Below are 27,783 nucleotides of genomic sequence, written 5' to 3' on the forward strand. Positions count from 1 at the left end.
AGGGTTTACGAAGTGGCAACTTCCATGGCAACTTATACGGGTTGAAAATATTCTCGACGCAGACCCTTCGAGATATAACCAAAACCTTCGCCCAGTAATGACGTGTTTAGACCTGTAGCTAAGGAAACTACCTTTAATGATTTCTTGTATATACATACATATAAACATGCTCTCTCCCAACGTTTCATAAATTAACAATGTTTCATCATAACTTTTAAACTTATCCTTACTCTCGTGTAAAGATTTCTTTCAGCGCGAGCAGCAGATTTAATGTTCACACACAGAGCCCCGGAGAACCGGGGGGTCCCATATAGAAAGGAAGGGATGCTTGTCGTACCTTTCAGGGGTTAAAAACTCGGTTTTGGTATCTCTTAGGGACGGTGTTTAGCCTCAAAAGGTCCTCAGCGGAAGCCTTTGCGGTACCTTTTATGGTATTGAGCCGAAAATATATGACAGGAGATATAGAGGATATTACACGGTGGCGAGAAGGTATGAATTTTATGTTCGAGTGGCAAGAACAAGAGAACATAAAATTCATATCTTCGAGCCAACGTGTAATGTTCTTTTTATTATATGGAGGAACCAATTCAGCAAAAGCAAAAGGCGGGAATCGTGCCGTCATTGAACGATACGACACTCACAAAGGTGACACACGGAAAATACGCCACTCGGGTCCCGGATGAAGTGGCGTATGGAATCTACGAGTGGTTTAGTTCCCAGTAAAACACTCTTCTCCATATAATAAAATGTGTTATGTAATGATTGGTACCTCTTAGGCGAGAGAAAAATTTCAAACCACACCCACAAAGCAGGACCTTGGTACCTCTTAGGGGTTCTTTTCAAAATTTCCTTGGAGCACCCCCGTCCTTTTTATATGGAGTTGCCCCCCCCCCCCCGCCCGGGTTCAGAGTATGTATGTGCATGTAGATCGGCTGATGCGTCATATCAGCCTGGTCTCATTTTCACGTGATATATTAATACATTACTATTGCTCTATTCTGCTTTGTCTTGACATACTAATGATACTCCTGAAACGTAAAATACTTGCTTCAAGGCAGATTATATCTGGATGAAGTTCTCTTGACCGGAAGTTCAGGTTTGGTAGACGTATTTGTAACTGTAGCCTGCTTGAGTAACTGAGAAGAAACAAAAAAAAAAAAAGAAAAAAGGAAATTAATGAAATAATTAATAAAAAAAAAAAAATAAACAGATAGCAATTGTGGAAAAAAATGTAACAACAACAATGCTTTTTATCTTAAGTGAAAATGCACATAACAAAATAAGTAGCCTATTTGAATGGGTTACTTGTGTGAAGTTGGGACTAAATTGAACTTATACTGCTCTTATTTTGTAGCAATACTTCATTCCAACCACCTAAGATGCCAAATAGATCAGAGGACAGTTCAGGGGGCCTATTTGTAACAGTTTCTACACCGTATTCTCTTACCAGTGCAGGATCCCTTTCTCAATTGTTTTACCAGTTGTCTGAGTGCATTAAATGATTCTGCATAATAGACACTGTCTCCGGTTGCGATGGTTTTCAAACTTAATTTGTTGACTCGTTTTCCGATTCCAAGTGAAATGATGTGGACCTTTTTGTCTTTAAGAGGTTGCGAAGCTTCGGCGAGGATCTCGTCGACTGACTTTTTAGCGTTCGTTTCCTCTGTTTGTGCACCGTCAGTCATCACAAGAGCGACCTAACGCAAGAAGCAAATGAAACCTTACATATAAAGAAACAAGGTGTGCCGGAAAAGCCAACGGAAACATAAAAAAGAATTGAACCTTTTTTTAAGAGAACAAACGTACAGTCGAACCTCTAAATCCATTGTGTGTTTCACCTGATGCTGCAATCATGGTATCAAAAAACTACCCAATCATTGGTGAACACGGTGTTATTATCTTCGTGACACAATAGGTTACCATAGCAACAGCATGAGCCTCTAAAAACACCCTTCATTACCTATGTACATTTTTTTAAACTTTGCCAAAAGTTGCCTCTCACCATGCTTATTAAAATTGGATAATATAAAAGAATTTCGCCATGCCATTTTTGAATTACAAGCCCCTAAAGCTGTAATTAAGGGTGTTTTTAGCGGGTCACACTGTTGCTATGGTAATTAGACAGATAGCATTGGCGCATGGGGTAAGTATCACCAGTTACTATACGCTTATGAGGCAAAATTTTGACCCAATATTGTCAAAGCTCTCGTAAGCGACCACCCCCCGTAAGCAACCACCTAGGCTTGACATTTTGGGTGGTCGCTTACTGGAGGTTCGACTGTATAACCCTAATATCCCACTTCTGCTTATTCCATTGATGTCACAGGCAAACCAGCTTACCTTTCTCACATCATCTCTCATTCCACCCTTCAAAGTGAACACTTCATCGTTTGCCAGACGTAACGCTCTGTCGATATAGGTTTTGCCTCGTTTGTGTGGAATCCTTTTCACTATTTCATATACATTGTTCTTTGTAAGTTTACTTCCTGGTAAGTCATTGAATCTGAGTTGCACTGAAGCTCCGGTACTATATTCGATAATTGCAATGTGCGTGTGATCTTCCGACACTTGAAAACTGTTTATAAGGCTACGAATAAAGCGCAACAGAAGTTTGAAATTCCTTCTTGAAATGCTACCCGATGTATCTACGATGATGGCAAAGTCAAGAGGAACATTGCAGGTCACTGGAAGAAAATAAAAGAAATAAATGCTTAGCTACAAATATTACGTCTCTACATTCAGTTTCTTCACAATACAAATGTCAAAACAGATGTTGAATAAAGAAGGCAACTTTATGATGTCGAAAATTAGCCACAGGGAACCCAATCAAAGGACTAGAACACGTTAAACATGAACAGATATCTCAGTGGCATTAATTATCCGTCTTTATAAAGGTTAAGAACTATTCACAAGATAATAGGCAAATTTCGATACATGGGATTCATCCCTCGATATGAAATCTTTTGTTTTAATCCCCTAAACCTTGGCGCCAAGTTATACTTTTCATATATCGAAATTGGTCTAATTTACTATATTACCAGACTTAAAACCTCTGTTACTAATTATAATTACGATCCTGTGATGCTAATCTTAAACACACAGACAGCCCAACTGGCTTCACACGCATTTTCATCCTCCACGAACACATCCAAGCAACGCGCGTGGTAATATTACAGTAATCACGCCACGGGAAGATTGGAAACCATTTCTTGATGTAAATACTTGAGAGAGATTACTTTGAGAATAAACCTATCTGGGAGATTAGTAAAGGCGACCATACGAATGCCCAATGAAAGGACCCTAGTCAGCTTCCGCCATTTTCGGTGCCATCGAAATTTTTGATATTGCATGGTGAAGCGAAATCTTATTGCTTTACTGTAAGTTGTGTTCCTGAAAGTATATGTTTTGTTATCTTTAGTAGTTTCACGGTGATTTCCTTCGTTTCGACATGCTCCGAATAGACGATTATAGCCAAACTCGCGCATGTAAACAAAAACAAAGGTGTGGCTGACCAGGGCCCCTTTAAGGATCAACACTGCGAATGATATTAACAAATCATTCTAAAAGTGCACGAACCTTTAGACGAGTGCAATTTGAAAAAAAAATTCACTAGTGTAATTCCTTAATTGTACTCGAGCTTTCGCACCATTATTCATTTATTATATGACTAACAATATCCCAAACGCGCGAGCGTTAATTTGAACTGCCGTGCAAATTTACAATTAGCGATAAATTGGCCCGCTTTTAGCCATTAAAATATGAACTAATTTTCTCAAACACATGTTCTGTAATTGGTATTTTCGGTTTATTCTAATCAAAAGTATCCAGCTCACCTTGACAAGGTATGTACGTGTTACAGTAAACCATGCCCATATTACTGCCTATGCAATCTCTTCCTCCATGCGCTGGAGGAGGACTGTCACATTGCCGAACCCTCGTACGTTTTCCGTACCCTCCACAGGTTTTTGAGCACGCACTCCATTTGGTCCAGCGGCCCCATTTTCCATCCACTGTGTAATTAAAAAGAAGGTGACTTAACATTTGTGAATTTGCCATCGTCCTTGCTTAAGAAAGATATCTTAACATAGTCCGTGCGTTTCCTGTCATCAAAAGTAGATGCATAAGTATTTGTTTTTTTAATCTAAGAGGGTAAGCATGGGAAAGAACAAAGTTTTTTTTTTCTAGTTGTTTTTCTTATGTTATCAAGATGATGGGCTGTCTGAAGAATTGTCGCAGTTGTCAAAGATTTGCATTAAGAACGTTTAGATCTTTGTCAGTTTTCTTATATTCCAATTCAAATGTTCATTACAGTCCGATAGGTAATAGTTTAAATTTCCGATCTGTGAGTGCAAAGGTCACCGTTATAGGGAAACTAAACTAAGCAAAGTGCAACGTTTGTCTCTTTCACGCTCAGATTCTCTAAAATCAATTGCAACAAATCATTATGATCAAAACGTTTTCCATAAGCCTTACCTGAACATGGTTTCGTATTGCATCTTATGACTTCCACTCCATCGCCAGGGCAGTCTTTACCACCATTTGATGGGCGTGGTTTATTGCAATATCTCTCTCGGCGTTTTTTCCCGCCAGAACATGTCGCTGAGCATCGGCTCCATCGTTCCCACCGACCCCAGCTCCCATCAACTTAATACAATGAAAAGTACGCAATAGAGTTATTTACTTATAAAGAGGTCATAAGTCAAAACACAGTTGTAACATTTAGGAACATGGAATGTGGAAACAAGGGCCGTGAGCGAATCTTTTATGCTAAACATTTCTCAGGCATTTTCCTCAGAAGTATATACCCTTCAATAGTATTAAACACTCTTAAAGCATTAGCAAGATTTTTTTCTTGCCCGCTCAAACAAAGCACCGTGTCCATTTTGGTTTTCTGTAGCTTCAAAGCAGTCGTTTAGAGTCTTAATTCGTTATAAAGATGTGTTTTATATAACGAGTGTTTTACCTGGGCAATCCTCTCGGTAGCAGATGTAGCTTTGGCTATTATACCCAAGACACTGTGCTCCACCAAACGCTGGCGGGGGATTCGTACAAGTCCGATATCGATACTGTATTCCAGTACCACAGGACACTGAGCAGCGACCCCAGTAACCCCAGTAAGACCAACCACCTGGAACTGAGTGGATGTAAAAATGAATTCATGAAGAGTAAACAAAGTATATTTAAACTATCACGATCTTTTTATAGCCGATCTTAATTGACATATATTTTTCTCCGTTTTCCCTTTAGTTTACGTTTCGATTGAGAACTGGTCATAACAAACGCTTGAGAGTGTTTAAACAAATTTCCAATCACCTCGTGGCTCTGCTCATAATTAAAAGTAGTAGTCATTTTATAAAAGCCGTCATATTTTAGAGGAAGTTGAGGCAACTAATAACTATACTCAAAATGCTAAGTTCGGTCGGAGAATGCAATCTGAATCGATGTTTCAGATACTAAAATAATTAAACAATAGAGTTACAACTTAGAGAGTGGGAAAGAACGAAACACCAAACAACTGCAGACAAATTATTTGCTGCTTACTTATGCCTTGGTCAAAGGAATATAAGGAGTATATCTCTTCCTCGTTCACATTATTTAATTCCTCACCTGGACATGGAATATCCTCATTGCACGACTGCGTTTCTGTACTCCTCCCAGGACAACGCAATCCACGAAAAGCCGGTGGGGGATTGGTGCAGGTACGAGATCGAACCTGTGTTCCTCCACCACATGTACGCGAACATCTGCCCCAGGCTTTCCAGGCCGCCCAATTGCCGTCCACTATACAGTCAGCAAAAAGAACACAGTCTGAGCAAATAGTATTTGTTTTCTGTTGTTGTTAACTCTACTGTCGACGAGGAAGTTATATTTACACTCTGGATAAACATTCTGGCAACAGATACCATAAATCAATAACGCCTCTTATGATTTGCTGTTAGCTTATACGCATACAGTAAGACAATTGTCTAACATCTGAAACATCAAACCCCAGAAATGTCTTATCAGCTTTACTAGGCCTTGCAATTGACTATTGGATAATGGTCGACCTCGAGTTTGAAAATTGATTTTTCTGGTTAATCATTACACCCTTAACGTTTCAGAATTTCTACCTGGACATGGTCGGTTATTGCAAGAGCGAGCCTCCTTGTTCTTTCCACGACAATCTCTGCCACCGTAAGCCGGTGGGGGATTCGAGCAGGTTCGTGTTCGATCTTGAGTCCCTCCACCACAGCTCTTGGTACATACGCTCCAACGCTGCCATCTGGCCCAATTACCGTCAACTAGGTGAAACAACGATTCACAAAGGAAGCAAAATAATCGTTTTACTACCAATACAGTCAGTATATGTAAACCTATTTTAGTTGTTTTCAATAGCTTGTTAAAATAATCTGGGTTATTTCTAAAGGCAATGCAGTATTAAATTTTAATCCTCATTCCTGGCTACCATCCCAGTTCATAGTGCTAGAATTTTAGCTCTGCCTTGTTTGTTGTCGTTGCTGTTGTCGTTATTCCTGTTTTGTTTTGTTCTGCTGCTCTACTGAAACAACCTTTCATTGATGAACTTGATAGGACCTTTTTCTGTAAATATTGAATTAACGGAGACGGAATCGCTTTGTGGTTAAATTACGCATAAGTGTAAAGCAGTGTAGAGGTATAGTATAAGTATAAAGAAAAAACCATATTGCTGAACTCACTTCCACAAGGCTGTACATTACACGCTTGAACTTGCTGTCTTTGCCCAGCGCACATTGCTCCACCAAAAGCCGGCGGGGGATTGGTGCAAGAACGTGACCGTGCCTGGAATCCTCCTCCACACTTCACTGGGCATGCATCCCAGTCACTCCACCGTGTCCATCTTCCGTCCACTAGGAGAGTAAGAAATAAAAGTCCGAGACTTAAATGTAGTTATATTGTCGATAGTTTTAAAAAGGATAGGGAAATTGGGGATTTATCCATGCATGGGCCCGTTTCTCGAAAGCCCCGGAAACGTTTTCGGGCCCGTAAAGCCAGTTTTAGTAAATTTATATCTAAAAACAGAAAGATGTATACGCCTGAAACTTCTTGTATGAAGGGAACCTCTGCTGTGAATAAAACAGCTCTGTAATCATAAGGTTTGAGATTTTTCTACGGCTTTTCGGGACCTTCGAGAAACGGGCCCCAGGAGTCCGTAAGCATAGCATTAACAGCGTTAAGAAACTGTATCCTTAAGATTATTTACCTGGACAAGGTCTCCCATTACAAGAACGCGTCTCATCACCATTTCCTGAGCATTCTTTTCCACCATGGGTAGGCGGAGGATTGGTACAAGTGCGAGATCGACTTTGAGTACCTCCTGCGCATGTCACTGTGCAAGGAGTCCAGGCCTTCCATGCAGACCATTTTCCATCTTCTGAGAAAAAGAGAGAGTCACAAATAAATAAGTAGATTATGCTCATCTGGTATCTTTTTTACATATATATATATATATATATATATATATATATATATATATATATATATATATATAGGCAATTGTGGAAAACGAGGACGGACAACTTCGAGCGAAAAAAAAATATATATACAGTAAAAAATCTAAGAAATCTAAAAAAAAGTTTAAAAATTTAATAAAAATAAACGTTTCGGTCAAAGACCTTCATCAGTTGCAGTGCCTGATGAAGGTCTTTGACCGAAACGTTTATTTTTATTAAATTTTTAAACTTTTTTTTAGATTTCTTAGATTTTTTACTGTATATATATATTTTTTTCGCTCGAAGTTGTCCGTCCTCGTTTTCCACAATTGCCTACAAATTTCATTACTCGAGGTTTGGACTACGAATCCTTTTGGATCCTTCTGGCGCGTGGCATCCCTGTTGGCTCGAAGCATCTTAACTTTTTATTAATACCCTATATATATATATATATATATATATATATATATATATATATATATATATATATATTACTAGTTGACTCTTTGAAGATCTTAGAATATCGATCAATATATTTTCCAATAGATTTTATCAACGGTTGTGGTTTGCTAAATACAAAAACGCGATGCAATCATTGTATTAGGACATATATATTTTCAAAGTTATTGAATATGAAGCTAAACAATGAATTTCATCGATTGAATCGTCATCTCATTACCTGGACATGGTTCTTCATTGCATGACCGAGTCTCTTCCCTCGCCCCAGTACATTGCGCTCCACCAAAGGCCGGTGGGGGATTGGTACAAGTTCGCGAGCGGCCCTGCACGCCACCTCCACACGTCCTGGTACAAATGCTCCAGCCTCTCCAAACTGTCCACTTACCGTCCACTTTAGTTTGCAAAAAACGAGAGTAAGAGCGTTAAGGTCTGCATACGAGCCAAGTGGCCCATCAGGCCGAAGCTTATCCGGTTTCTATAGCATGAAGCAACTAGGAGTATTTCTACTTCCCCCTGGATGGGATGCTAGTCCATTGCAGGGGTACTCCCAGCATTAAGTTCGCCGGTACCCATTTATACACCTGGGTGGAGCGAAGCACTGTGAAAGTTAAACGTGTTGCCCAAGAACACAACGCAATGTCCCCGACCAGAATTCGAAACCGGACCGCTCGATCCGGAGTCGAGCGCAGTAACCATGAGGCCACTGTGCCTCCCACAACAGTAAGAGAACGGTGTAAAAAATATCGATATACTTATATTTGTTCGGTCTTTCTGGCTAGAAAACTTACTATCTGTAGTTTTCAGTTAAATGAATTGATGATCATGTGAATAAACGATGTCTTAGCTAAGCAAGGTGTTGAAAGAAATGTCCATAACTGAAAGTACTTGAGTGGAAAATACGCTTGTTTGTGTCTTTTTGTTCACGGTGTAAGTAGAAGATTAATATTTATTCAGTTAGATCAACATATTTATTTGGTCACAGTATTTCAATTTAGCTACAACATAACTCGGTAATGGTTACTGAGCTCAGACAGTCATGGATTGGTCATGTATCAAACACAGAGGACATGCATTTTATAAACCTAATCTGGATCCTCTCCTTAAAAGTGTGTAGATTCCTTTACTCTCTGTGCACTAGCCTCGGAATTTCTCGTTGCCTTGAGAAACTGTAAAAAGGTTGCGCATTGCAATTTTTGTAAAAGGTCGTCAAGCGTGAAAGGACTTTTAGAGACCGTCTTAGTTTGGAAATGGCTCAATGTCTTAGTTGGTACAGGACTGCAGTCATGTTTTTTTGGAAGAGTGACTATTATCAACTAAAAGTACCTCGTTGATTTCTGCACTCATTCTTTTCTTTACGTCCATCACTAACAGCTACTAACAACTCTTGACATTTCTGGTTCTGAGGGCAACAATTTGATACTTCCCTCTTACCAAGTTAAATTCAACAAAAACCAGTTATTGACCTGGACACGGGAGAGTATTGCACGGTTGTACGTCAACACCTTCTCCTACGCAGTCCTGTCCGTCGAATTTTGGTGGTGGGTTGGTACATGTTCTTGACCGGGTATGTGTTCCACCTCCACAAGACAGAGTGCAAGGGCTGAACTCGCTCCATTCGGACCAGTTTGCATCAACTGTAAGTATAAACACAAAAAAATTAAATGCATGGGAGCGGCGAAAATCAATGTTACAATAGCATTCGGTTTCACAAATGTTATCGAGCAATGATTGAATGGTTCCTACCTTTCCTTATAGCGGTTTTTTTTTATTCCTAAATCTGTTTCAAATACATGTGCGTTTTCCTATCGTAAATGAGTTTGCGAGGGCCGAAAAGTGCCTGAACTCCAAGATATGGATGTCACTTGAGTGACTGACTCGATCAGACGATACAAGATAATGGGTAAATAAATGAGTGGAAGCTAGATCAGCCTTGGCTGGTTTTATGTGTCAAATGCACCATGACTAAACAACCCAATCTATAGATCTGTAAGTGAATCATCTCCCTGTAGACGTGCAAGTAGAACACGTGGAACACATTTCACTGCGAAGTAGCAGGATTTCTGGTTCCAAAATAGGAAGGGAAACTTTCCTGTCCAAACGGGAACTGTTTGGCGACCAGACACGATCAAATATTGCTTTGTGACTCGGCAAAGATTTTCCCGTTTGGACACCTTGTTTGGTCGTATTTGATAAAATTTGAACGTCAACAAATATTTGATCAAACACTGTAAGACATTTTGCTTGTTTGGACGGTCGGTGGTCAAACATGTCTGAAACCATTTGGCCACCCAGTACAAGCAGAAACTGCTGGGAACGGCGCGTATTCTCCAGAAGGTCCTAATCATCTAGTAATAACAACAACAGAGCCCCGTGCCCTAGGATCATGGTTTGGACCCGGCCCTTGTGGAGGAAATGCCCATCATGAACTAAACACTGATACTGCTACTGCTGCTGCTGCTGCTGCTGCTGCTGCTGCTGCTGCTGCTACTACTACTACTAATAATAATAATGATAAAACAACTATAGAACAAGAAGAAAAGATCAAGCCAATTGACTTAAACAACAGATTTGAATCGAATTATATGGATGTTGAGAGTGAATGTGTTTGAAAAATTAAACCAGGAGGAAAGGTCATTAAAAAAAGAAACACATGGATAAACGCCTGCTACTTGTTCTCTGGAAGATTTTATTCTTAAAGAAAGATGGATAAGTATTTACCAGGGCATCCCCTTTCATTGCATGATCGAGAGCGCACGCTATTCCCTTCACAACCAGCTCCTCCGAAAGCAGCTGCCGGGTCAGTACAGGATCGGCGAGAGATTTGATTTCCACCACCACATGTTACAGAACAGGGTTCCCAGGCTTTCCACTCAGTCCACTTACCGTCAACTGTACATTCAATAGTATGTCAGTGTTAGGTACGTAAAGATCAAAATAATTAGTCTAAAGAAGCATGGTAGTAGAAGCATCAAAAGCCAGCTTGAGAGCGCGAAAAGAAATGTTTACTTGGGCATGGATTTTCATTGCAAGAGCGTACGTCTTCGCTCTCTCCACTGCATTCTCGGCCTCCATTTCGTGGCGGGGGATTGGTACAAGTTCGAGATCGACTTTGGCTTCCACCAGCGCACGTGACACTACATAGATTCCAGTCTCCCCAGTCGGTCCAATTGCCATGAACTGAGGAAGAAATTAACCCAGTGCTATAACAAGGTTGATTAATTTCAAAAATTCTACTTTCCCATGCAGGTGAACAATGCCGACCTATGCAACCAGAACTAACATCTGCACACTTACAAAATTTTCAACAAAATGAAATATGGAAAAGAATTGATACCAATGAATGATGTGCAAGCTCGCTGCCCATATGACCAGGAGACACAACTCAACCAAAACAATTTGCCGAAGGTACGCAGTTCGTTTTAGGAATAAAGGCTCCTCGTTGTGTTGAGTTGGTGATTCAGTTATAGAATAGTTCATTTCCTGTCGGCCTTTGGGGTTGACATTAGCGTTCAACAAGTTCAAAGATGAGGGAAAACATTTACTCATAATTTTTGTATCTACAGATTAAATGAAATGGGAATGATCGTTTTCTTTATGGTATTTACCAGGACATCCATTTTCATTGCATGATCTAGATCGCACGCGGTCCCCTTCACAGTCCGCTCCTCCAAACGCGGGCGCTGGGTTAGTGCATGATCGACGAGACGTTTGAATACCACCACCACATGATACAGAGCATGGCTCCCAGTCCCTCCACTCCGTCCACTTACCGTCAACTGCGCATTCAATAGTACTTGTATTAGTGCGGGAAGTTGTATTGATAGGTCATGGTTTCGTCACTCCAATGAAGCAATTTGCTAAGTTATAGATAATCAATCTCTAAGTTTGTTTCCTCAAGAGAAGAAATTGATTAATGTGCATTTCCATAAACAAATAGAAGTTACATCAGATCGATTACATGGGGAATCTTTAAAGGAGAAACAGATATGGACCCTCTATTTTGGTAGCAAGAGTAAGCCAAAATTTTGTTTACTTGGGCATGGGTCTTCATTGCAAGAGCGTACGTCTTCGCTCTCTCCACTGCATTCACGACCTCCATATTGTGGTGGAGGATTGGTACACGTTCGAGATCGACTCTGGGTTCCACCGGCGCAAGTGACACTACATAGTTTCCAGTCTCTCCAATCGGTCCAATTGCCATGAACTGCGGAAGAAATTAACCCAGTGCTATAACAAGGTTGTGTGATTTCAAAATTCTACAATCCATGCTGGTAAACAATGCGGACCTGTACAGCCAGAGCCAACATCAACACACTCACGCAAAGAATCTTCAATATGTGGAATGAATATGAATTGATGAAAATGAATTGATGCAAATGATATGCAAGCTTGCTACCCATGACCAGGAGACACAACTCAACAAAAAGAATTTGCCGAAAGTACGCAGTTCGCTTTTGGAGTAATTAAAGGCTCCTCGTTGCGTTGTTTTGGAGATTCACCAAAATACAATTTAGTGTGTGTTGGATTGTGCGGAGTGCATATCAGCCTCGACAAGTTCGAAGATAAGGGGAAAATATTTCAACATTATTTTCGTATCTACAGATTATATGAAATGGGAGTGATCGCTTTGTTTATGATATTTACCAGGACATCCGTTTTCATTGCATGATCTAGATCGTACGCTGTCCCCTTCACAGTCCGCTCCTCCAAACGCGGGCGCTGGGTTAGTGCATGATCGACGAGAGGTTTGAATACCACCACCACATGATACAGAGCATGGCTCCCAGTCCCTCCATTCCGTCCACTTACCGTCAACTGCGCATTCAATAGTACTTGTATTAGTGAAGGTCACATTCTTAAGTCACGAGAAAGTGAGTAAGCATTAATAATGCAGCTGCGGCTGGTCTCGTTACTCAAACGAAAAACACTGATCAAGTTATAGACTGCCAAGCCCCAAGTTAGCACGCTTATAAGAGAATAATATTATATTTGTGCATCTCCATAAACAAATAGAAAATAAATCAGATTATAACGACATGATAGAGAATCTTTAAAGAAGAAATGGAAATGGACCCTCTATTTAGATAGGGAGAGTAAGCCAAAATTTCTTTACTTGGGCATGGGTCTTCATTGCAAGAGCGTACGTCGTCACTCTCTCCACTGCAGTCTCGCCCTCCATATCGTGGTGGGGGGTTGGTACAAGTTCGAGATCGACTCTGTGTTCCACCGGCGCACGTGACACTGCATTGTTCCCAGTCTCCCCAATCAGTCCAATTGCCATCAACTGCAGAAAAAATTTGCGCTAAAGGACCTCTCGGTATCTCATCACTACTTGACCTTCCACGGAGTCATCTACCAGGAAGCTATCCAATACATGGCCTTTCGTCTTTAACAATAATTAACTGATAGACAATTGGATTTTGCGCACTCGTTATCAATCTGATTATTTTTCAGCTCAAACGTAGAGCTTTTATCATGCATTTTCACCCAATCGCTGTTCATCAAACAAGCTACGTTGACCTACGGGTACGAGGAATGCTAGCACTATCAGGATCAGTGAGGAATTAGAAAGTAAATTTAAATTAGTTTTGTCGAGAAACACAACACAACAGTTTCGATTAAGCTGATGCCTCCTGGTCAAAATATCATTCAACTGCCTTATCTAGTTAATCTCAAACCTTTGAAATTCAATTAATAATTGACATGAAAAGGGTATAAAACATGAAGGATTTGCTCGTATATACTTTTCTTTAATCCAAAAAAACCTTATTACACATATCGCGCAAAAGAGCTTGCTTGGTTGGAACCTAAATGCATAAAAACATAACATTAACAATGGAGTAGTACCACTAATAACAAGAGTAATAACACTAACAATGCGATGTCTTGTTCACATACCTGGACATGGGTCTTCGTTGCAAGCGCGTGTAATTACTCCCTCCCCAATGCAATCCTTCCCTCCATGAGCCGGTGGTGGATTGGTGCAAGTTCTTATACGACTCTGAGTTCCTCCTCCACATGTCACGGAACATATTTCCCAGTCTTTCCACTCGGACCATCTGCCATCAACTATGTTCCAAGCATTAAAAGAATATCTTTAAAAACCATTATAAAATTTAAAAATTGTTTGGCTACTAAGTTGATCATTTACAAAATCCTGGCAAAATAAGGATTTTAAATTCGTGACTAAACTCCTTTTCCACCTTAACCATTTCAAGAGCTATTTGTAGAGAAGGACTCTAGAACCAGGCTAGTTCAGAGGGCCAAGAACAAAACTGAACCAGTCATAATTGTTGTATTACGAGACCACTATATTCCAGGTACTGGAATGGGCACTGCTCCGCTTGATTCCTAACAGAGATTATAACTTGTAGTTTAATGGTTTACTTTCCTAGAAGAATTGATTATTATGTAAAATATAAATATTTTTCCCTTTTCTTCCAATTTAGACGCAAATTTGGCTCTTACAGAAAACTGCGCGCTGCAAGTTTCCGTGATTTTAAGTCGTTTACTAAAATTTGTTATCAACCAAGGTTTCACGGGACACACTGGACAACAGTGGGGGAAAATCAGTCCATTCTCTTTTTTGTGTGTGAAGACCTCGGGCTGATATTCTACACTTGATCCTCGCACTTGGCTAATAAGAGATATAGAACTCGTATTGTGTTATTAAAGCGACGTAAAACAAAGGAAAGGCTCTCCGGTAGGCCTGTCCCAATTGTGCTCCGCAACGTTTGAGCACCTTTTGGCGTTTGCCGCAACTCTTTGTGGTTCTAGCAACCTCGAGGAAGTTTTGCCTTTCTGGTCAACTTTTGAGCAAAATACAGGTTTAGAGCATGTATCAAACACGGAAAAGCCAATGATTTCATAGAAAACTTCAATTTATGCGAATTTCTCGAATGTTTATCAACCTTTTGAAATTTGAAGTTCGAAGTTCCCTCACAGGTAGCAACCTTTTTCGATTTGTGCCAATTTTTAGCAACTTTTTGTCATTCCAGTGAGCAACTCAGTTCCAACATTTTACGAGCCAATCGGGATAAGCCTACTCTGGTGTGGGATAAACTGCATGAGAGATGTGCGTCTGAGTATTTACCTGCACATGGGAACTCATTACACGGACGGGTTCCCTGGCGCTCCCCAGGACAAGGCTTGCCTCCAAACGCTGGGAGAGGATTGTCACAACTCCGGAATCGATTCTGTTCGCCTCCTCCGCACGTCACTGTACACTCGTTCCAGTCACTCCACTCGGACCAATTGCCATTCACTGAAATTTTCAATATAGAGTGTGAGAGAGACCTTAAGGTTGTAATGGACTATTTTCCAGTTAGCTATCTTTTATATATGAGCAATCCTTTGAACGACAACTTGTCAGGTTGATATTAAAGATTTTACCTCTGGCCTGATTTTGTAACACTTGCAAAATACAACACTTAAATATAAACGTCCAGTTACAATAACTTACCCTTTATATTTACCAGGAGTTACTCAGATTATAGTTTGATACATAATTTGATTGCAGCGAGATATTTGTCGTGAAAATTTTCTATTGTTTTGTTTTTAATTCGTTTCTGTTGGATCGCACATCCGGGACAGTGTACATTTGACCATTTGATTGACATTTATCACGTGATTTTGTATATATATGATTAATTTTTTTCGATAGACATTTCAGAGTAAGAATAAATTCGAAGTCAAAACGATATTTGCGATCTTTTATTCACGATAATATTTCAAAGAGGCTTTTGGAGCTAGTGGAAACATCCGAAATTTGTTGTTGAGCAGTTGCAGACTTCTGCGCACGTAGTATAAAAGAGCTCAACATACGCGTAAGTAAGAAAAACGGCCAACCATGTCTTTTCGGAGATCCAACCGGACCGTCCATTGGCACCAGGCTTGTTACCTTGCAAATACCACGTCTTTTCCATGCCATAGCTTTTTCGTAGGTCGTAGGTGCTCTAAGTTCTTCTTTAACAATAACTATTTAAGGTCCATGCTACGCGGTGCATCTTAACCCTGACTTTAAACGTCTATAACCTTTTCAATATAGTTCACAGTAAAAGTTTTGTGACTGTCTCTTAAACGTACCTGGGAACAATTTGATATCAGTGACATGTCTTTGTACTTAAGAACTTGATGTTTCCGTAACAACCGTGTTTTGACATTCATTTTTTTGGGGGGGAATTTGACATTTTGTTGCTGTTGTTATGGTTGCGGAACCCAAAACGGCAGGTGTTCGGAAAAAGTGACGTAATAATACGTGATATGACGTCTTAATCTCACGTTTCTATATATGTCTGAATCTATGAAAACCGAGTTAAAGACTTTGCACCAAAATAACGGGCATGTTTTTGGAAACTGAGAGTGCTATCTACTTCGTGTACTCTTAATAAAGTCCATACCATGCCTATACAAGCCTTTGAAGTCGCTTCAAATGAGTCAAACGAGCAAAACAAAGCTAAATTAGAGCTTAAATTGATCATTTGATTCGCGGAACTAATTTAGACAGGCTTAAACTCTGCGATTTCACCTAAATGACCTCACTATGTCTCTACTGTAGGTTAAATTAGCCAATCATGGCGACAAGAGCATGGTAAGCAGTGGAATTGGTTATTAATTTATCTCTATATTTCAGCGAAAAAGTAGCCCTTACGTGACATTTAATTTCAATAATCTGTCTTAATTCGGGGAGGCCAGGAAGACTGAATTCACCGTCTTTTCGTTGAATCATGAATTGCACAATTTAATTAAGAGTGCTTTCGACATGAAATTGGAGTCTAAATCAACACGAACGTACAGATATCAAAAACGCGGCGGAGAGCTGAACTATAGCTTTCTAAAGTCCCGCATCGTCCTAAATGGACTGAACAAGAGCTTCCTACATCGAGAATCGATAGAACTTCAAACAAACTAGGCCATAGGTAGCAGTAAGCGAACACTCAACATGTTGTCGTTACGTCAATTATCGCCCGGAAGCCACGCAAATAAATTTCTTCCGCGCTAGCGAATCACAGACAGTTCAGATAGGTAGCTAGGATAAATAATGAAATAATGAAAAAAAAAAAAAAAATAGATAAATAAATGAAACATGCGACAAGAAGTTCTCTGTATTTCATGTTAGGAAAGCTTTTACAAGCTGCTGTCATAGCGAAAGCAAAAAAAAAAAAAAAAAAAAAAAAAATTAATTAAAAAAACACTTGATTCAGTCTTTAACGCCGTTTTCATAAATCCAGACATAGGTATATACTGTAGGTTTCGTTGTCATTGCTTAACTATTCCTGAAGTTACATAGGTGAGGAAAACTTACTTCGCCCTTCTCTCCTGGGACCCGTTTCTCGAAAGCCACGGAAACTTTCCGGCCCCGCACATCCATTTTTAGGTAATCCGTATCTACAAACAGCGAGCTGTATATGCTTGAAACGTCTTATATGAAGAAAACCTCCGTTCATATTAAGAATATGTAAATAAAACAGCTCTGTAATTATAAGGTTTGAAGTTTTGCTACAGCTTTCCGGGTTCGAAAAGTTTCGGGACCTTCGAGAAACGGGTACCAGGTAATAGAAGACTTGGTAGCCCGTCTGATTAGGGAATTATCGACATAAGGCCTTAAAGGCTTTTACAGACACAGCATGCATGGCTTCTTTAGAGTTAACGTGAAGTCTTTGACACTCACAGTACAACGTAAACATATTTACGGACACTAAATACACATAACGATAAACAATTTACCTGGACACTTTCTTTCCGTTAGTTCTGTTACTAGGTTTCTGAGCTCTGTAAAATCTTGGGCTAAATACACATCGTCGTCCGTTGAGGCAAGTGTCAAAAGATCTAATAACTGGGTGTTTGGCCCAATACCCAGCGATATCACTCTGATGCCTTTTTTTTTAAGAGGTTGAACAGCTGCGGAAAGGATGTCTATAGCGAGGTCGGAGTCTTCGTCTTTAAGCGTCTGTTTGCCATCGGTCATAACTAAAGCCACCTGAGAGTTTCAACGAAATCAGTCATAAAATAAATGATTTTTTTTACCCAAAAGCGCGCGCTCTCATTGGCTACTTCGAGGTCACGTGACATTAAACAATAAAATTATTTCCCTCGGCCCCGCCTCGGGAAACATTATTCTCGGGGAACAAATTTAATTGTTTCCCCTCGATCACGACAAGTTAATAAGTGATTAATATTTCGGGAGGAAACCACATATTCTATAGCTGGTTTTCATGCTGGTCCTCTATCCAGCTCGAATTGAAGTTTGGAAATGTTAGGCCCTTTACCTCAAGGAAAGAGGCCGCTTTCAGTAGAGGGAGCTTGCGATGCAGACATGGAGGCTTACCTGCAGTATGCCTTTATATGTACAACCGAACTATGTGCACATGCTTACATGGCATGCATTTCAAGACAAGGAGAAGCATATCATGGGGAGAGTGCAAATAAAAAGCTCACACTCAAGTTTACGTTCAAACACAGAGCTGAAAAGCTATTTTCTTACCTTCAACACATCTGGTCTCATTCCTCCTTTGGCAGAAAACACATCTCTGTTCGCCATTGCCAAAGCTTTATCTATGTACGTCTTACCACGATTATGAGGAATTTTACGAACTTTCCGTTTCAGATTAGCGGCGTTCAGCGCCGCCCCTGAGAAATCGTTAAACTTCACTTGAACGGAGGGGTTAGTGCTGTATTCCACGATAGCGATACGTGTACCATCCTCTGATATATCAAACCCATCCACTATCTCCTCTATAAAGTCTAACAACTTTTTGAAATCCCTTCTACCAATGCTGCCTGATGTGTCCACAATCAGGGCGAAGTCCAGCGGTATGGGGCAACCCTCTAAGCAAATTGAGGAGACAATAACAAAGGCAAGCATCAAACACAACGACCTTTCTTCTTGATTTATGTTTAAAAAGGAGGATAGACGACAGTTTGAAAAAAAAGTTTGAACCTAGTTGTAGGATGACAAAGACATAAGGGTAAAATTCTAAATCTAATCCGAATCAGATATAATGAATTTTTAATTCAATGGTTTTGATGAATTTTAAATCGTATTTTTTCGTTGTATTTTTCGATTTGAATTTGTAATTGTAGTTGTTTGGTAGATTTTCAGGATCACAATGAGAACTAGTGATTTTACTAGTTATTGTGTTATCTAATAAAGTCATTATTTATCTATTTATTTATTTATTTATCACCCCACCTTTTCAGTAAAATTCTACTTAGTACTGCTTTTAACGTGATCGCGGGAGTAAACATGAGATGTAATTTTAAAAACTAGCAGCTTTGAATTTACTTACCAAGGGAACGAGGTTTGGCACACATCAAAGAGCAACCTCCGTCTGCTGCTCGTGGACAGCATTTCTTCTCCTGAGAGCAATCTGAATCCGCGAAACAGATATTCTCGACCCTTGCACCACAATCATCCTCAATATTCGAAATTTTTGGACAACTAAAACTCGCTGAAAAGAAATTATACATTACATCATTATATATTTATTACAATTTAATGAACCAAAGTACTACAAAATCTAGAAAAAATATTATACAATAAGAAAGGTACCATAAGGACAACAACAACAATGCTTTATTTACTCTAGACATAATACACATTTGCAAAGAAAGTTACAATAACTTACAATAACTAAGGGAAAAGATATGTGCTTAAATTTGAGCCAGGGGAATAAATGAACCTTGCGGTGTCTGAGTTATCCCCTTGCTTTCTACGTGCAAAACAAAACAAGACCAAGGGAATGAAGGAGACAAGTAAATAAATGCAAACACAGGGAGACAGACTGAACTATATGAGCAGTGGATATTCGAAGGAATTGAATGTTCAAAATGTTAGTTACTTCATGTTATTTTCAATTCGAGGATGGCCAGCAAAAGAGACGTTAGATTAAGAGAAACGATAATAAAACTAACTGGCGCAACAGTTTGCTACTAAAGATGTTGGGGAACTGACCGTCAATTAATGTATTTTCGATTGTAGTGCACTTAACCTTCCAAATGTTCGTTAAAATAAAAACTAGTTGTTGTTGGAGGTATTTCTGCAAAAAAATGCAATTGGTTGTATCTTCGATTTTCTATGTCTTCTCGAAGTCGCGGTTGAACTTTGTTACGCGAAGGAGTTTAGGGAGTCTAGTGCGGGATCGTTTACCCAGGAACCAAACACGATAGCTCCTTAGTCAGCTCTCTGTATTTTGCTCGCAAAAATGGAAAAAACAAAACAAACCATTATAATATATATTTTGGGACTAAACCGTTCAAATTTTGTTTTGGAATCAATTTTTTCGTCGCTGGAGTTAGAGCTAAGTTTCGATTCGGAAGACTCTTGAAATAAACTTCAATCCAGCATATTCAACAACCGTGAACTTTTATGGTACTCAAAGGGCCTTGAGAGCAGTTTGTGATATTTTAAGCGACGACGGGGATGACCTTTTTTTCAGGACTAGCTACTTGCACATCAGGAATGGAAAGCTTAGTAGATACGAGATGGATGTACAAACGACGAGCTGGAAAGAACACTCGAGGACTCACTCCGTGCTTTGATAGCACCAAAAAAGTTAGTCAGATGATTATTTCGTCACCTACACATGATTCCCACGCGTGCTTTTTAGCCGTTTGCATTTGTCGTTAGCGAGAATGTATTTCTTAATCTTTAACTTATGGTAGTTCCGTTAAATCCAGTTTGTGTTTTACTCTCTATAGAGTGTTCAGGTTTATAAGAGTGACTTAGCTGTTGCAGTTTTCAGAGTTGTAGTTTACAGACTTGATGACCTCCGAATGCAAGTTAGGCTCAGTTTCCAGCCGTGAGTGTTTCGGTGCGCTCGTGAGCCTCCCGCACTGAAACGTCCACGGTTGGAAACTGACCCTTTGCGTAGTAACTCTCCTGGCGTTTTCCCGTTAAGCGGCGTAGAAGAGAACTCTCAGTTAAGGCTTACTTAACCAACTCAAAGGATACAAAGCTTGTTTTGGCTCATTCCTATTGATAATTGGCCCATGCTTTCAGTGTGATTATAGAGAACTCAACCAAAAAAGTTGAGTCGATCAATTGAAAATCGTATTGCTTAACTGAACCTGTCTTTTTGAAGCCATGGAAAGCAACAGCATTTCATACAATTGCTGATTTCACATTGTCACACGTTTAAGTCGGAACTATAAATAAAGCAATGTTAATTATGCCCACAGTTTGTGGTGTCATTCGTCGGATAAGTGAGCGGATGAGTTCAGTGAGTGGTCCGCGCAGAATGTTTGTCGCAGTATTGATTTCCAAACCTTCGTAAAGCTCTGCGAGTCCAACAACTTTGTTTTCTTTTTGAATTATTATAATGAAAGATTAATCTTTCACTTTTCCCTAAATCGAAAGAAAAATAAACGTTGACGCCGTACAGCTGCGCCGCTCAATTTTCATATCATCCATCACGCTTGTGATCACACACGTTTGCTGGTTATGTTATGAATAGCGCGGAATTTGAAGATTTTAGGATGTCGGTAGCATATCTACAAACTGCCGCTGGTTTTCCTTTGGCGTGGCCTGGTTGGCGTTTTGAAGACGGTCTGCGGAGCACATTCCAGTGAGAATTCTCCAATGGTTCTCACTCAGTCATTTCGCTTGGATCAGTTCGACAACAACAACCCATCGTTTGCTGCTTCATTTACGGTGCCATTGACCTATCATTGCCAGCGAATTGCACAGTGTATCTTTCTTTATGCCTGGGTTATTTGTTAGCTCTTCCAAAAGGGGTTTTGCACACTTTTCGAGTGTGTTTTGCACCACTCTGAAGGAATCCAGATAATAGTTTTAATTTTGGCCTCTACTTCGTCGCAAAGTAAAAACAACAACTTTTGAAAATCTGTTTCTCAAGTAAATTGCAGCAGTTTCGGTCATAGTTTTTGGGTGCTGGGAAAATCCCGTAGACCCTTATGACGTCCTGCTGTGCAGCGTAAATGTAAATAGGCGTCATATTAATCTTTCCGGTATTTCGATTATTATTTGTCCCACCCCGAGGATATTTTTAGCCCTTTTTTATTGGGGAGGGAGTATATTTACTGAGACGAACGTGAATGTAAGGAAGACAGATATATACTGATATTTTTTTTTCGCTCTTCACGATTTTCGGGCTCTCCCAGCCTGAAAAACGCCACGTCATTTGCACTCGTTTAATTATTGTCGCTCTTAAAGGAGCTCAGTCACGTTATTTTGAGTTATTTTGGCCACTTACAAAATTACATTTCAATTGAAGGAAAACTGAACATATAATCATAGTTTACAAAGACAAAAACTAAACATCAAAGAGATAACAATAAACCATAAACGAACAAGGATGGTTTAGGATGGAGAAGATTGACACGGATTACAAACGACGAACTTGAAAAATTTAGGCTCAACTTTTCATTCCGTGACGTACATTTAGCTCCTTTAATTGGTATGTTTCTAGCAGACTACAATGTAACATCGTTTCCTTGTGTAGTAAGTAGATGTTGATACAACAAAACCTTTTCAACGGCGAAATTGACAGACAGCAGTCTATAAAGCGTCTCGTTTTGAAAGTCTGCCTTGTTCGGTGCTGAATAGTTAAAGGTCATCTGCAAGGGGCTGACGGTTTTAAACCGGTGTTTAAAACGAGTTAACTTTTTTTCGTGCTTTCAAATCGTTTCAGTGATGTCCGTTCGCGTGACCTTAAGGATTTATTTTAAAATGCGCTTTGGGTCCAGAGTGAGTGAAGACTCCTGGTAAGTTGCAAGCCCCCCCGGGGGGCGGGTGACTCCCATATGGAGTGGACGGGGATGCTCGTCGGAAATTTTGAATTTAACCCCTAAAAGAGACCAATCTGAGCGTGGCCGAAGCTTATGCAGACCCCTAAAAGAGACCAGTTTATAAAACAGACAAATAAAAATTACAGTGACTTTTAATGATGGCGAATTTGTTTATATGAATTGAGTAAATATAAAGAATCAAAATTCTTTCTGTTTTGTTATTTCTTCGCGTGCAACCCTTAACGAGACCTTGAGGGCTAAAAATAATGACATTTTGCCCAGAACACCCTAAGCGAGACCAAAATCCGAAATTTACACCCCTAAGCGAGACGACGAGCATCCCCGTCCATTCCATATGGGAGTCCCCCCCCCCCCCCCGGGTGGAAGCCATTGCGGTATATCAACAAGGAGCACTTAAACACACACACACGCACGGACGGATTGTCCTCAGGGGGTCTGGCTGCGGATAAAAACAGCTGTCAATTGTAATGCGCAATTTGTCTGTTCCTACTTCATTTTCTTTCAAGCTTAATCACAGAAGGACATTTTTAACTTCAAAAAATAACAAAACACGCTCAATCTGGATTAAGAGTGTAGGTGCACATTTCACACGTTTGAATAGAAAGCATTCCATATGTCGGTAGCTCCCAAGATTTTTGAAGTACTTGTAAATTAAGCTCTTCACTCCCCAACTACAGTCCACTCTAACTGAATAATCAATTTCTTCATCGGTTAGACTTGGATGTAGCTTTGCAACTCCGTCGAATAAAACCTTCGATGTTTTCAAAGTTTTGACTTGATCCAAGGTCTTACCTAACCACTAAGACTTTCATACCTTATTTGTCGCCCTTATTAATCGGTGGAGGGTTTTTGTTAGCGCCCTCTAGTCCAAACATTCCGCACATGAGTTCAGAGAAATAGCACGGCAGGGACCTTATAGGGAATAGTTGGAGCAATTGGCTGCAAACTTGTTTTAGCCCATGCGACTAATGTAACTACTGATGTTCAGACCACCTAGCTTTCTATTAGCAGCATGTTAAGGTCGTTAACTGGTTTACTTTTGAAAGAGAGAGTACATGCATTATACATCTATCAGTACGGTATGAGGATTCGCGCTAATCGAACAAATTAGCGACCAATGAAATGGCAACCCTGAGCAAACATGACCATTATCTAAATAAACCTGATCGATATAAATTGAAACAAGCTCAGGATAGCTCTGTTCACCCCTGCCAACAGTGTTCTCTTCAGCTTCTTTGGGACGATGCGCGTACACAATTGTCGAACAAGGCGGTAAAGGTTTCTGAACTGCTAACAATACTTCAGCAGTTATTATGGATATAATGTACCAAAGTAATGAACAATGATACTTACAGTATTCAATGGTAGCTGGTATCCTGGGCAAAGCAAACAGGATCGAAGTGAATCCAAAAATCTTCATTAATAACGCCATGCTTTTCTTGGCCGCTCTGTTGCCTGACTTGCTGTTGCGACGTATTTTGCAGATCAAAAAAGATTACGTAGATCTGCAAGATCATGAAGCGTCAACAGATAAAGTAACGGACACGCCCACTTGATTTCGTATTTGCAATAGTTTGTGGTATTGATAGACAAATAACCTTGTTGTCTGTTTGGGTCGCAAACCGCGGAGGTCAGCTTTCTAATTTCAGAACAAACTCTTCTGTGATTAATATAGGTCTATCATCATTCCTTGATTCATGTTACAAGCTATCGAGGTAGCAAACGCGACAATCTGAATGTATCCGAGCAGCGCTAAAATTAAGAATAAAATCTCATATAGGCTGCGAAAGCTAAAATTTCACAACCTTCACAGCATTTCTGTCCGGAAATCATCAAAAGGAATGTTTCCTTTGTGAAATCTACGCAAATATGAAACATGTCACAGTATGAAATTAATTAATCTGGTTTCCCAGCGGTTGTCAGAACAATTTTGACAATTGTTTTGTTTCGTGTTTGATTAAATGAATTGGCAGCCCGCAATTCCGTATTGAGTACATCGTAGACAAAGTCAGTCTGTACACATCTAGAATTTTCTGGGTGTTATTTTGTTTGAAGTTAAATATATCAAAGGATGTACATTTTGGCACGGGTGGCACATCGACAGATAGCGATCGAGGATAAGCCATATTTTACGTCTTAATCTAGAGGGGTTCCGGTTGGTATTTATTCACCTTTTAACCTCTTTGAGCTTCGGCTCACAGTTTCTGTCTGAAATTCCATTTAGTGGGATAAACACCATGGTCATTTGACCTTTCTGTCTTTTCCAACCGGCATCATTTCAGTTACTAAATCAAGATGCGTGGAAACACATGAAAAAAAAAAGAAAAGAAAAAACACTTTAATTCTCGTTTCAGCGTTCTGCGGGGAAGTTACAGAAAACTGGCTTTCAGTCAACTACACTGTACATTACATTTTTCCAACAGGGCTCGAGTAAGATGGTGGCTTCTGATTTTATCTTTTTCAGCCATAAAGCCTAATTAAAGGAACACTTGACTTCCACTGATGAAAGGCTCAGACAGAAACGTTGAGACTGTAAGGAAACGTTTTGTCACTTCTTTTGCAATGACCAAATTAACAAGTTTCTCTTTACTTGTTGAAGTACCGCGCACGAAATTTTCACTTCACACGCAAATGTGCATTCTTTTATTCTAAGAGTGGAGATAGAGCATGGTCCAATATGAAGAAAAACAGTTACTCACACGTCCTCAAGACATTTGAAGAGGGTAGACGTTGTTTAATTTCATTATTTTCTTCCTCTGTGCCTGATTCTCTCGTGACCGCACCACACGAAGGTGTTAAGTCGATTTTCATCTTAAGCTACTTACTTTAATTTCCAGCTTTTGTTTGTTTTATTATATTTCTCGCACGTATAAGAAAAAAAAGGCACTTTTTCGTTTCCATTGCTGTCAAACATTCACAACCGCCGGTTAAATTGGTTCTTTTACGTTTGCCTTCTCGTATTTCATGCTTGCATTCCTGCATGAACACTGAGTTCACCAATCGGTATAATGATGAGGTAATTAGCACATTTATTATAATCGGATAGCACGCCCAAAAATTAACGTACGATTTTAATTTTAGACAGCCGATGCACATGGAATTGACTTCAAAAGAAACTAATGTTGCGCTTTTGAATACTCTGTAATCGAATCAATAAATTAATTAGTTAACTCGTCGCAATTAATCGTTTAATCCTTTTATTGCTATTTCTTGTGAATCGCAAAGGCTTCCACATGGAACGTATTCTTTTTGTCTTACATGATAAGAAACTTGCGTGTTAGCAAAAAGGAAGAGGAATCTCACGCATGATTAGTACGCGCTAAAAAAAGACCGCCTTGTGCATTTCCGAGTTCTTTTGACAGAATCCTCTGAGAAAAACAGAGACTTCCCTTTAAAACTTTAATTACATTTAACTTGATGTGATATAAATACACATGTACAGCAGTACAGGTGTAACTATAGCCATGTTTCCAGTTATCTTGGGTCTCAACTCATATGAGACACACCCGACTCAGCCACAATCCCTTTATCGAAAATCAGCAAAACACTCTTGCCAAACACGCGAACCCTGAAACGTTTCCAAAAGACACGTGTTGTGAAGTACCGCCTGGCGCGGCGTGAGTACCACCGAACTTAATCCCGTGATCCTTGCTCCGTTTCAGCAAACGTCTGACTGCTTAGTTGCTATTAAGTTTGGTCCAAAACATGCTGCAAATGTTGCGTATTGACGTAGCACCGGAAATCTTACGTTGTTTATCGGTGGCTTAGACACCGAACTTGATAAATTTACACTTGTCTTATCACGAAAACGATCTTCCAAAAGACGTGACTTTTGCTTACCCGTTTTACGCAATAATCTAAACTATTTAAACATTTTCTCCGGAAGGTTCCGTTTCACCCAATTAGTGTTTATTTCCCGAATCATCCTGTGAGCTACGCCAGGAATATACGTAATTAAAACACCATTTTTTGAGGCAGTTGTTGTTTACAGACAGGCTAGGCAGCCGACTTAACAAAAACTGGAAGCCACTCAAATTTGCAAAGAAATTAGGTGTACCTACAGTCGAAGGTTTCGTGCTTGACTGCAAATTTCCCAGGAGAAGTGTATCAACTTCCGGTAAATTCTCCAGTAGGCAGACACGTCTCCCGAATGTGCATACTCTAAACACTAGTGAGTCTAATGGGAGTGTGATTCAAGGGGTGGGGGGGGGGGTGGTTGGTCGGGTGCGGGGTGCGGGGAACTCGGGAGGTTGGGTGTAGTTTCAGGGGCATGTCTGCACCTTCAGTGGGGGACGTGTGGAAAAAAGGTCGTTTAGATCAACAAATTGCAGCCAGTCAGCCAGCAAGTACAACCCAAGGGGAGTGCAGTTTAAGGCGTAATAAGGCTAGAATAACGACGGGAAGTTTCCCAGGTAGTAAAGCTCGATTGGGAACATATGTCTCAAGGAACAGATCCATTGCAATGCGCCTCACTGGAGGTAGTATTCCAGTCGATCTCGAAAAGCTGAGTTGGTAATGTCACAGGAAAAGGTAAATATCTCGCTTGGCGGCATTCCTAGAGTATAGATGTCATTGAACGTACACCAAAAAAAGTGAACTACGTGTAGACTTGAGTCCATTACGTTTGCTCATACCATAAGGTTCGAGCTTTATCGTGAAGGTATAATTGCCAAGCTTAATTATTTAATTATCTGAACTGGAGTACCCAACTTCTTGCATTGTGGTGAGGACATTGGTAAGAGAAGAGGGGGAAAGAAGACTCAAGGTATCATTGTCAAAATACATAACCAATTACCAAAAAGGTCCCTACTGTTTTTGGATTTAGTATTTGCAGTTTTAAACAAATTTATGTGAGCTAGAGTAGTTATACCTATACCTATCTCTCTCTATGCCGTTATGCACATATATAAGGCTTTGACATTCTCCTTCCATCCACTTCTCAGTTTAATTCTAGTGTTCTGACAGTAGCTGTGCCACGATTGTCACCCACCTGCGCGTCTCTCTTCCTCAACAATTCTCCTCCATGTTATTTTGGTTCGATCTGGTCTTCTCTTCCCCAGCTGGCTCCAGGCCAAAGCCAGAGTAATGCAAACTACCTTTTACCGTT

At 40.0% G+C, this 27,783-nt stretch overlaps 1 protein-coding gene across 5 annotated transcripts; it reads right to left on the minus strand.

The window, feature by feature from the left end:
• Positions 1 to 113: 113 nt before the first annotated feature.
• LOC110069276 (SCO-spondin-like) lies at positions 114 to 27,765 on the minus strand. 5 transcript variants are annotated; one of them, XM_089284092.1, is made up of 25 exons: positions 27,667 to 27,765; positions 24,030 to 24,181; positions 19,196 to 19,357; positions 18,391 to 18,734; positions 17,634 to 17,886; positions 15,001 to 15,171; positions 13,806 to 13,976; positions 13,021 to 13,191; positions 12,552 to 12,722; positions 11,941 to 12,111; positions 11,513 to 11,683; positions 10,914 to 11,084; positions 10,626 to 10,796; positions 9,371 to 9,541; positions 8,128 to 8,298; positions 7,220 to 7,390; positions 6,696 to 6,866; positions 6,111 to 6,281; positions 5,608 to 5,781; positions 4,964 to 5,134; positions 4,474 to 4,644; positions 3,834 to 4,010; positions 2,341 to 2,684; positions 1,448 to 1,697; positions 114 to 1,136 (listed from the first exon to the last, which is right to left on the minus strand). In XM_089284092.1, exons 2-25 carry the CDS (start codon positions 24,106 to 24,108, stop codon positions 1,093 to 1,095), a joined length of 4,392 nt encoding a protein of 1,463 aa, XP_089140218.1. In that variant the 5' UTR covers positions 24,109 to 24,181; positions 27,667 to 27,765; the 3' UTR covers positions 114 to 1,092. The 5 variants fall into 5 exon arrangements, with proteins under 5 accessions (XP_089140218.1, XP_089140221.1, XP_089140219.1 ...); XM_089284095.1 differs by lacking the exon at positions 13,021 to 13,191; XM_089284093.1 differs by lacking the exon at positions 27,667 to 27,765 and having other exon boundaries at positions 24,030 to 24,534.
• Positions 27,766 to 27,783: the final 18 nt, after the last annotated feature.

The sequence above is a fragment of the Orbicella faveolata genome, unplaced genomic scaffold (assembly GCF_042242905.1).
Source record: "Orbicella faveolata isolate gen_17 unplaced genomic scaffold, um_ofav_v1 contig_13, whole genome shotgun sequence".
Taxonomy (NCBI): domain Eukaryota; kingdom Metazoa; phylum Cnidaria; class Anthozoa; order Scleractinia; family Merulinidae; genus Orbicella; species Orbicella faveolata.